The sequence below is a fragment of the Corylus avellana genome, chromosome ca2 (assembly GCF_901000735.1).
Source record: "Corylus avellana chromosome ca2, CavTom2PMs-1.0".
Taxonomy (NCBI): domain Eukaryota; kingdom Viridiplantae; phylum Streptophyta; class Magnoliopsida; order Fagales; family Betulaceae; genus Corylus; species Corylus avellana.
In genome coordinates, this window is record NC_081542.1 from 22,098,576 (window position 1) to 22,109,458 (window position 10,883).

The window sequence follows — 10,883 nt, forward strand, 5'->3', positions numbered from 1 at the left end:
TTAGGAGAGTTGTTGGCTGTGGATAATGAAGATAACTTGAAGCCTTCGAGAAAAAGCTTCTTGAGGATATGGGTTCTTCTAAATCTCCTCAATCCCTTGGTACCTAGTTTCACACATCATAGAGCTCCGAAAGCTCCTCTCTGGGTGCAGCTCATTCAACCTAGGACGCAGATGTCTGTGATTGAAGGTTCTAATGAGCTTGCTATCGTCCCTGTTCCAAACCAGCCTTCCACTGAGTCAACCCATTTCTCTACTCCTGGTCATCCTCACCAACCCCACCGAGACCAATCCAACTCTTCCCGCTCTTTCCCAATCCACAAGGTATTCTCCCTTCCCCAAATTACGCTAGTCCCTTCTCATTGAGCCCCATTAATCCCAACTCTGTCTTTATTAAAAAGCCTTCTCTTGTCAAGTTTTCGCCATACCTCATCTCACCAATTCCGAGAAACTCAACTCTCTCAACATTTGTTTACCTGACAACACGTGGTCTTCCCCTACTAAGACTACTACTGCTATTGGGTCCCATTCCCCTTCAACTTATAGTTCTAATCCCCACTTGGGTTCTGTAGAACTTGGTTCCACCTCAACCAACCTAGTTACTAAAAATTCTAGTTCTCCCCACACTCCCACGCATCCTGTCTCCTCGCCTGGACTAAGAACTCCTCTCTCCTTTGTCTCTTCTACTCAAAAACTGCCCCGTCATTCTTCTACCACCTCCTCTAGAAAACGTTACCATCCTTACCCCCAAACCTCCTCCTCAAAAAAACCTAATCTAGGTTCCACTCTTTCCTCCTCCAAAATTGATGATGATTTTTCTCAGAATGTTCAGAGTTCCTCTCCAGAAAATTCTTTGGCAGCCGGGGTGGCAGGCTTCAATCTGCCCCCACCAGCTCAATGAAGGCTTTAGCTTGTAATTGTCGAGGTTTAGCTCGTGGCCCGACAATTCGTGCTCTTCGAGCTTTGATCAGAACTCATCATCCTAATCTCATCTTTCTCTCTGAAACCAAAATTCCCTCTTCTCAGTTTTGCACCTCCTTGTTTGGTTTGGGTTTCTTAAAGTGGTTGGAAGTTCCTCCAGTTGGTATTCAAAGGGGGCTTTTTTTGTCTTGGAAGCATGATGTGGACATTGAACCGGTCAGACTTGACAAGAATTGTATTTCTTGTATTGTGTACTCGGATCCTCCACATAGGCCTTGGTTGTTCTCTGGTGTGTATGCTCCTCATACCAGTCAAAGACGTTCAGATTTTTGGCCTCTCTTGGCTAGCTTAGGTAATTATTTTGGTGGTGCTTGGTTTTTGCTTGGTGATTTTAACTCCATTTGTCTTCTTCAAAGAAGAGTGGAGGCCGTGCTTTTGGTTCTTCTTCTCACGGTGATTTTGTAGACTTTGTTCATTCAAATGCTATGGTGAACCTTGGTTTTGTTGGCAACAGATTTACTTAGAGTAATTGTAGGATGGGAAGGGAAAATATTCGTGAAAGGCATCGTAATCTTCCTAAATCTTTTCGGTTTGAGGCTTTTTGGACTAGGGATAAGTCTAGTCATGGGGTTGTGGTAGAAGTTTGGTTGGATGAGGTGGAAGGCACCCCGGCTTTCTCCTTGAGTAGAAAATGGAAGAATACAAAGAATGACTTGAAAAATTGGAATCATCACCATTTTGGCCATATTCAACACAAGATTAAATCACTGATGGCTAATATCAGTGTGATCCAATCTATTCCGCATTCTGCTGGTAATACGGCCAGAGAGTAGGTTCTTCAGGAAGCCTTGCAAGAACAACTTTTGAGGGAGGAAGTCCTGTGGAAGCGAAAGTCTAGAGAGTTGTGGCTTACCTGTACTTACTTCAACACGAAGTTTTTCCATGCCTCTACGGTGTGCCGTCGCAGGTATAATTCTTTTTCTAGTCTCAAAACTATAGAAGGTACTACTATTGTTGGTAGAGAGAATATTGGCAATTATTTAGTGCAGCATTTCAGTGCCCAATTTACTACTACTAATCTTATTTTAGATAGAAGTCTCTCTGACTTGGTTGATAAGGTGGTCACAGATGAGGAGAATGTTAGTCTTTGTGTAATTCCTAATGAATGATGAGTATAAGATTTTCTTAGCAATTTCTGATCTTGGCCTCAACAAGGCTCCGGGTCCTTATGGCATGACTGGTTTATTCTATAAATCCTATTGGCCAATTGTTAAAGGCAGTTTGATTTCCTCAGTTCAATCTTTTTTCCGTGGTGGTTTTCTTCTCAACGAATTCAATCACACCGACATTGCTCTTATCCCTAAGGTGGACAACCCTCACTTGGTGCATCAATTTAGACCTATTAATCTTACAAATTTCAACTATAAGATCATCTCTAGAATCTTATCCTCTAGATTCAAGCCTATTTTGCACAAGATAATTTCTCCTACTCAGTCGGCTTTTCTAAAAGGAAGATCCATTCACGACAATACCATTCTTGCTCATGAGTTAATCCATACTATGAAGCAAAAGAAGGTAATGGTGGCGTAATGGCCTTGAAGCTTGATATGGCTAAAGCTTTTGACTCTATGGAGTGAGTGTTTATGATAAAAATTTTAAACCTGTTGGGTTTTCATCCTACTTTGGTTCAGTAGATCAGTCAATGTATCACTACCTCCTCCTTCTCTATTCTCCTTGATGGTGCTCCTTTTGGTAAGTTCTATCCGACCCGTGGTCTTCACCAAGGAGATCCTCTCTCTCCATTCCTCTTTATATTGGGGTTTAAGATTCTCTCCAGATTAATTTTTCATGAGGAAAATCTGAGTCTTCTTCATGGTATTATAATGGCTAGAATGTGCCCTCCTATTTCACATCTTTTGTTTGCAAATGATGTTATTATCTTCTCTAGGGCTAATGTTTCTGAAGCTAGGGTGATTCTCAATTGTCTAATCACTTACTCTGCTTGGTCTGGTAGCATATTAATATGCCTAAATCTGCAGTACTATTCAGTGAAAATTTCCGTTCCAGCTCCAAAGCTTCTATCAATGAGATTCTCAACTTGGCACAAATTCCAGCCCGTGCTAAGTACCTTGGTATCCCTCTCTTCATGCATAGAAAAAAGAAGGATTCTTTTGTTGAGCTCAAGGACAGGTTTTTTGCTAAAATCTTAGGCTTGGTGTTCAGCTATCAATTTTTGCCTCAGGAAGTTTTGGTGGGGCTATCCACAGGAAAAGAAGCATAATCTCTCACTTCTCTCTTGGGAAAGCGTTTGCAAGCCGAAATCCTTGGGTGGTTTAGGTATTAGGACTATGGAATCTCTCAATAATTCCTTACTTGCAAGACTTGGTTGGAAGATGACTTCAAATCAATCCCTTCTTTGGGTTGATTCTCTTAGGAGTAAGCATCTCAAGAATGGTATTTCTTTTCTAAATGCTGCTTCCAATCCTAGCTCTTCTTGGCTTTGGAAGGGTTTGCTGAAAAATAGGAAGGTTGTTGAAAAGGGAGCTTGTATTTCCATCTCCAGTGGTTTGAATGTGGATATTTGGTCCTCTCCTTGGATTCCTTTGATGCCTAATTTTAGGCCTATTCATAATGCTAATTTGGATGTTTGTCCCTCTCTTACTGTGGCTGATCTTATTATTCCAGGGGAGCAAGTTTGGAATTCTCTCCTATTGCAAGACCTTTTTGATCCTGCATCAGTTCAACATATCCTTAGCATACATCTCCCTTATAGGCCTTCTTTTGACAAGTGGTCTTGGATTCCCTCTCCTTCAGGACTTTTTTCAGTGAAGTAGCGTATGAACTCTCTCTTTCCATGGGAGGAAGGCCTTCTCCTCTTCATTCTAAAGCATGGTTGCTCCTTTGGGGGCTTAAATTACAAGCTAGGTTGAAGCAACTTTTATGGAAGGTTGCTTGGGATATTTTGCCATAAAGAGCCAAGATTAGTCGCTTTGTGGTCTCTGATGACCCTGCTGCTTGGGTGTGTCCCTTCTGTAAGGGCCTTTGGAAACATTATCTCATTTATTCTTAGAGCGAAACCTGTCCATTGCTTTATGGAGCTCTTCACCTTGGCAGATTTCCACCTCCAGGTTTGCAAATCGGCCTATCTCTGATTGGATTTCTACAATCCTCTCTCCCATGGCGTCTTTTGGTATTACCAAACCTGAGGTGAGAAAGTTCCAGCTCTTTGTTGCTCTTGTTATGGATTTTATTTGGAGGGCTAGGAACTTGCTTATCCATGATGGCCTTCAACCTTCTTCCAGCCAAGCTATTGTTCAGGTTTCTAGTAGTCTTAATCACCATATTACTGCATGGCGTGAGCTTGATCTACCCACTCTATGGGTGCCTCCGGTTGTAGGTTACGTAAAAGGCAATTTTGATGTCGCAGTGAAGGGGTCGTTTGCGGTTGTGGCGGCAGTGATTAGTGATGATATGCGCAACATTATAAGTGTTGCCACTCAGAAACTTAATTCCACTGATGTTCTGCAAGGAGAAGCTTCTGTAGCTTTGTTGGCTGCACGGTTGGTAGTCTCCTCTGGTTGTGATAAGCTTATGTTGGAAGGTGATGCCCTTCTGGTTGTTTTAGCTATAAACAACCCGTCTTTATTCTCTTCTTGGACTTTTGCTAATTGTATTTATAATATTAGTTTAGTTCTTTCTTCTTTTCAAAGTTGGAATGCTTTGAAAGTTTCTCGATGTGCCAACTTTCGTGCACTTGCTCTAACTAAATGGGTCACTTCCAATCTTGTTTTTTGAAGCATTCCCACGATATCTCCTATTCTCTCTTCCATTCGGATCAGGAATGGGAAAGATCCCCCCTTGTAGTCCTTTCTTCCTTATTCAATTAAAAAAAAAAAAAAAAAAACTCTACAAAACCTCTCCTAAGAGTACTCCTAACAAGCTCGCCAAAGGAAAGATGTGTTCCCTCAAAATATATTATGTGTTTAGCTTTTGTGTCTTTTGTAGGAAATTAATGTTTAATTTATATATGGTCATTTTCTGTTTTTTATTTTTATTTTTGTCTAGAAATATCTAAAAATTGACAATCTTAAATATCGTAAAGAGAAAGGAGAAAAAACAAAGTTTATATAATAAAAAAAGAAAAAAAGTAAAGAGAAAGGGATCACTTATGGGTGAAAAGGAGGTATAGTACATCACATGACAAATGAAAGTGCTTACTAAATGGTACATTGACTACAATCAAGCCAATTGTTCATTCTTTCCATAGCCTTCCTTGCTCAAAATCCCTTGAGTGCCTCTTACAATTCTTTCTGTTGATCAACTGTTAGAGTAGACATCTTACACTTTCTAGAAAAACCTACGTTTACGGGACCGAAAAAGAAATCTAGGCAAGAATGTCGAGCTGATTATTTCGGAAAAAAGTTCATAATGTAGCCAAAGAAAAGAGAAAATTGGGACACTCGCTAAGGCAATTATAACGGCTGGAACCCTTATCGTTCCGCTTTGATAGACCAAAAAGCAAGTTGCACCAAAGGCTACAACCATGCCTACTATGGAGATGAAGAGTGCTAATAGTCCAAACAACAACCTTGTAGGTAATGAATCGAGAAAATCCTTTTCTGTGTAACGAGATGTGAGAATTGATAAGAAAATTAATATCGAAGTTGAAGCGGATAACATTGCTATTGAATCTGATAGGAAGAATACCATAAACCAAGTATGGTCCAAAAAGATAGGAGTTCCATTTCCTTGATTATTGCCACCTGGTATAGTGAAGGCTGTAGCGAAAACTACCGTGGCAATTAGCGTTGCCACAACCATGCAATGATTTGCCGTGTCCCTCATCCACTTTTCACCATCTTTATGTAATCCTTGATGTGTTTCTGTAAATACATCCTTGGGTGTTTTTCCTTTTGAATTCTCTGCCTTCAAGTATGCAAGGGGCACAATCTTTTTAATCTCCTACCATAAACGAGGTGTAAATTGAACAATAAAGTTGTGACCAATATATATATATATATATATATATATATATATATATATATATGAAAGTAGAATAAAGGAAGCTGCAATGATATTAACACACCTCAAACCATAATAACTCATGTTGCATATGAAGGGCTGCCCCTAATACGATATTTAGTTCCAATATATATATATATATATATATATATATATATATGAAACTAGAATAAAGGAAGCTGCAATGATATTAACACACCTCAAACCATAATAACTCAAGTTGCATATGAAGGGCTGCCCCTAATACGATATTTAGTTGAGAAAATTCTCCAACTAAGTGTAGCATGTTGTTCCCATCTTTGTCACAATTGGTTGCAATCATATCCTTAAAAACACCTATCTCATATATTACGTTGAATATACTCTCTTGCCGATATCAAATCGAAATGTGAAATATATTTTGCTCGTTTTTATCAACCATATATATGAGGTCAGGATCAGAGCGTATAAGTATAGCTAGAAATTCAACATTCCCCAACTCTGCAGCAATAAAAATTGTAGATGAATATTTGCTACGCTGCTCCAATGGTAACATTCAAGCCTTTTTCCATATGTAGTCAACTAATTGATGGCCTAACATCCGCATCAACGCTCTGCCATAGACCCCTTTAAAACCTGGGACTAGGAAAAGAATAATCTATTAAAAAAAAAATTAAAAATTTGATTTATTCTATATACATTATTTTAACAAGATCCATGACAAAAGATGAGACTGAAGTTTTCACTGAAAAAATGAAGATAACGTAATGTATTAAATGTGGTTATTTATGTCCTATTTGGATACGTTTTGTCTTGCAGTCATTGGCATAATCCATACACTTTAATATCTTATCTTTAGAAGCATATCAAAACAAGATAAATCAATCTATCAACAATATTAGGATGTGACTTCGATTTTTCAGTCTCTATCAATCCTCGGCATAATTTCACAATAGAAGAAAATTTTTGTAACTTTTGACAATTAAGCTCATCAAGTTCAAAGTGCTTCAAATAAAATTTCAACTTAATTTTTTGCTTCTAAAAAAGAAAAGAAAAAATCAAGAGGATAATATTTTTCTAGAAGACTACATATATCAATATCATCAATTTTAAACAATTATAATAACCATCATTTGAAATAAAAAACTAAGTGTCAAAAGTTCATCATTATTGTGTCAATAAAAAATGTTCATCTTCTAGTTGAAAATAATAAAATAAAGCTTAACGTATTATTACTAGAACCATTTAATTACTATTATGGTTTAGTGCTTCTAAAATAATGCTTAAATGATAATCATTTTATGTTTGTGTTATTGAACATAAAATTGTATTATTGTACCCTCACTTAAATGATAATCAACATAATATCAAGAGTCAAGAAATTATACCTTTTCCAAACGAGCACTCTATTTAGAAAAGAAGACAAAAACCCTTAAGCCGGTTACTCTATTACCTAGTTATTAACCGATTTTTTAAATCCCTAAAACCGGTAACCGCAACTGGCTTAGGCAATTATACAATTTCTCTACCCTCACTTTTTTCACAAAATTCCAACACAATCTCCAATTAAAATCAAAAAGATGAAAGATGAGAGATGAAAGAGAAATGTTTATATTAAAATAATGTATATGGAACCACTTTTGGTTTCCTACACATTAGGAAACACTGTACCTTTCATGGTTAGTTAAATGTAGAAAATCTGATGTGAGTAGGTTTTTGTGGTTTTTTTGAAATTTTCTTTAAACATAGAGAATGGAATGGCCAATAGGGCATTTGCTTCTAGTGCTCTAAGTGTGTAATTGTGTTGGTGCACGAATCATGTAGTCATGTATTGTATGTTATATTCTCATGATAATTATTGATTGTAATCTGTGTTAGCGCATGAATCATGCAACATTGCAACCATAACAAAGGCCACTGAACAAGAGTTTAGTGAGTGCACTCAGTGGTTGGTATATAATAATATAGGCTAGTTGCTAGTGGGCTTGGTCATGGGCCCAAACCAAACTGGTATGCCTAAAAAAAAAAATTAAAAAAAAAAAATTAAAGAAATTGGGCTTTTAAACAATTTTTGAAAAACAGTTACCGCTTAATGACCGGCTTTCAATAACCATATAACCGCCAGTTGCAGCTAGCAGCTGACCGCTAACCGACCTAATGGTTACAGTTGCAATTATTTAAAAGTGAATAACTAATTAAACCTGTTACAGTCGCAGTTATGAGTCACTAACCCATAACCGGTTGTACATCTCTAACCCATTGTGAAACTCATGAAACTCTTTGTAACCACAAAACCCATTTGACAGTGTTTCCGAATTGACAGATGCACAATTAGCTAGCATGGCGACACACCAATCCCTGGACGCCGTCTGAGCCTCTGACGGTGGAGATGGCGGCCCTTGGATTAGGTGTTCTATTCCCAGTGTTTGTGAACAGTAGACAAGAAAGAACAAGACTTTTCTTCATATTTGTTTTTTTCCATGAAAAATATGGGGACGTTACTTTTCATTCACTAAAAACCTACATGTGAGGTAGGTGGCCATTTTCCATCCAAGAAGACAGAAATGCCTGACAGATAAGCAACATTACAAAAATTATAAATTTTCCAGGGACACATTGTCACTTTTTAAATTTTAGAGACAAGATAAAAAATAGTGTATATATACTTAGTAGGGTTAAATGTATTTTTTTTTTTCCAGACTATTTCTTGGGATCAGCATATTTATTTTTCTATCATTCTATATTTTTTCTATTATTATTATCTTAGATAGACATAAGAGTGCAAAGGCGGTTACGGTTAGCGGTTAGTGGCAATAACCACTAACCGTAACCGCCTTAGCGGTTAGTAGATTTCACTAACCGCAACCGCTAACTGCCTAACGGTTAGCGGTTAACCGCCGGTTAGCGGTTAGCGAAATATATAACCGCCCGCTAACCGCTTTTTTAAAATTGGGCTTTTTGGGCTTTCTTTAGGGCTTTTTGGGCTTTTTTTTTTGGGCTTTTTTTTACCCTCATTTTTTTTTCTTGTATTTTTAATATCTTCTAAATCCTAAATTCCTAAAGTATCTAATAATGCTTTAATTAAATTGTAGACTTGTAGTTATAAGTAATATATTGTTTAATTCAATTGAATCAATTGTGATTATCATTGTACATGAATCATATGATTAACTTGTAGACTTATGACTTATGACTTATGACTTATGTCATATTATATATGCATTATTTATTATTATATAATCATATGATTTAATGATCAAGTCATCATGTGATATAATCATATCAATTATAGTGATAATATATAAATTACTAAAATTGTAATGATAATACATTAATACTTAAATTGTGTTTATAAGTAACACATTGGTCATTGTTTAATCCAATGTCAATTACTTAATTTGATATTATACGAATCATATCATCATTGTACATTAATAATATGATTCACTTGAAGTCTTGAATGAAATATTTGAATTGTCATTGAATCATATGATTAAGTATTAATATTATACGTTTATATTATTCATATACATATGTAGACTTATATAGACTTATAACATATATAGACTTATAAGTTTATAATATACATTGGAAATAAGTCTCTAGATATTTAATTGTTGTGTTAGTATGAATTGATATACTTATGAGTTATGTCATATTATATATGTATAATTTGTTATTATATAATCAAATGATTTAATGATCAATCTCATATGATATAATCATATAAATTATAGTGATAATATATTAATACTCAAATTGTGATTTAATTATTTTTTTAAAAAAAATTGTAATTTAATGATCAAGTGATTATATGATATAATCATATAAATTATAGTGATAATATATTAATACTCAAATTGTGATTTAATTATTTTTTAAAAAAATTGTGATTTAATGATCAAGTGATTATGTTATATGTATAAATATTTTTATAATTATAATTATAAAAATATATTTTATAAAAAGACAGTTAGCGGTTACGGTTAGTAGACCCAATAACCGCTAACCGCTAGGCGGTTATAGCGGTTAGGCGGTTAGCGGTTAATGCGGTTCGGGGGTTAGGCGGTTAAGCGGTTGGCGGTTATAGCGGTTAGCGGTTAGCGGACGGTTTTTAACCGCCCGCCTTTGCACCCCTAGATAGACACCTCTAGGCTCTGTAATGAATTCTATATCATTTTGACATGAATAATGATTTATTTTCTATTAGACCTTAATATTGGATCTGAACTTAAAAAGCTTATGTTTTTTTTTTAACAATATATCTCTATTTATATAACAATAAAATTGAGTAAAATGCTGCCTACAACAAAGATTCTCTTCTGTTCCATCAATTCCAACAGCAAGCTACCAAACAACAAAAGGAGACTCGGTGATGATAGATATAGAGGAGGATCCGGAGCCAAGCCCAAGTGAGCATCGTGCAAATGAAACTCAACCAGATGAGAGTAAAGTTCTCTCTTTTCTTCTTCTCATGCAGTCACATCACAAATAGGTTTTATAATATCTTAGGCAAAAGTGTTCTGAATTATGTTTTTTGCTAAGCATCTATTTGTTACTGTGGCTGTTTGTTGTTTGTGTTGCTCTATATGGGGGTAGCCTCTGGTCTTGGGGGGTTGATTATTGGTTTCGTTTTTTGTTGGATCCCTTTTCTGCAGTTTTGTGTTCTGGTTTAGTCTGGTTGGTTAGGCCTTTGTGAGGCTTCTTTAGCCTGTTGACCGGGCTTGCATTTGGTGCTACTTTGGTGTTTTTATTTTGAGCTTTTAATGAAGTTGCTTATTCATTAAATAAAAAATAAAAAATAAAAAGAAAGAAAAAAGAAAAATTCAGTTATTGTAGATATGTACGAATAGAAGAATCCCCATAAAATATATTTAATTCTTCCAGATTCTTAACGTACATCTAAATGCCATGATTTATGACCGAAAAATTTCAGGTGAGCAAACATCTGAAGTCTCTGCTAA

At 36.0% G+C, this 10,883-nt stretch overlaps 2 protein-coding genes across 2 annotated transcripts; one reads left to right on the plus strand and one right to left on the minus strand.

Moving 5' to 3' along the window:
- Nucleotides 1–171: 171 nt before the first annotated feature.
- LOC132169326 (uncharacterized) lies at nucleotides 172–4,713 on the plus strand. The gene is made up of 4 exons (XM_059580378.1): nucleotides 172–321; nucleotides 2,933–3,108; nucleotides 3,161–3,611; nucleotides 4,033–4,713. The coding sequence occupies exons 1-4, from the start codon at nucleotides 172–174 to the stop codon at nucleotides 4,711–4,713; spliced, it is 1,458 nt and encodes a 485-aa protein (XP_059436361.1).
- A 589-nt stretch (nucleotides 4,714–5,302) lies between these two features.
- Nucleotides 5,303–6,262, minus strand: LOC132169327 (ankyrin repeat-containing protein NPR4-like). The gene is made up of 3 exons (XM_059580379.1): nucleotides 6,140–6,262; nucleotides 5,431–5,880; nucleotides 5,303–5,320 (listed from the first exon to the last, which is right to left on the minus strand). The coding sequence occupies exons 1-3, from the start codon at nucleotides 6,260–6,262 to the stop codon at nucleotides 5,303–5,305; spliced, it is 591 nt and encodes a 196-aa protein (XP_059436362.1).
- Between the last annotated feature and the right edge of the window lie 4,621 nt (nucleotides 6,263–10,883).

What these genes read in the sequence shown, in the direction of transcription:
- LOC132169327 (XM_059580379.1), bottom strand. Translation starts at nt 6,262, where the DNA reads ATGATTGCAACCAATTGTGACAAAGATGGGAACAACATGCTACACTTA. An exon ending in TTGAGTTATTATGGTTTGAG is followed by an intron (nt 5,881 to 6,139) that starts GTGTGTTAATAT and finishes CGTTTATGGTAG; the next exon opens with GAGATTAAAAAGATTGTGCC.
- LOC132169326 (XM_059580378.1), top strand. Translation starts at nt 172, where the DNA reads ATGTCTGTGATTGAAGGTTCTAATGAGCTTGCTATCGTCCCTGTTCCA. An exon ending in TTTGTTGAGCTCAAGGACAG is followed by an intron (nt 3,109 to 3,160) that starts GTTTTTTGCTAA and finishes TTTTTGCCTCAG; the next exon opens with GAAGTTTTGGTGGGGCTATC. An exon ending in TTATTATTCCAGGGGAGCAA is followed by an intron (nt 3,612 to 4,032) that starts GTTTGGAATTCT and finishes TCACCTTGGCAG; the next exon opens with ATTTCCACCTCCAGGTTTGC.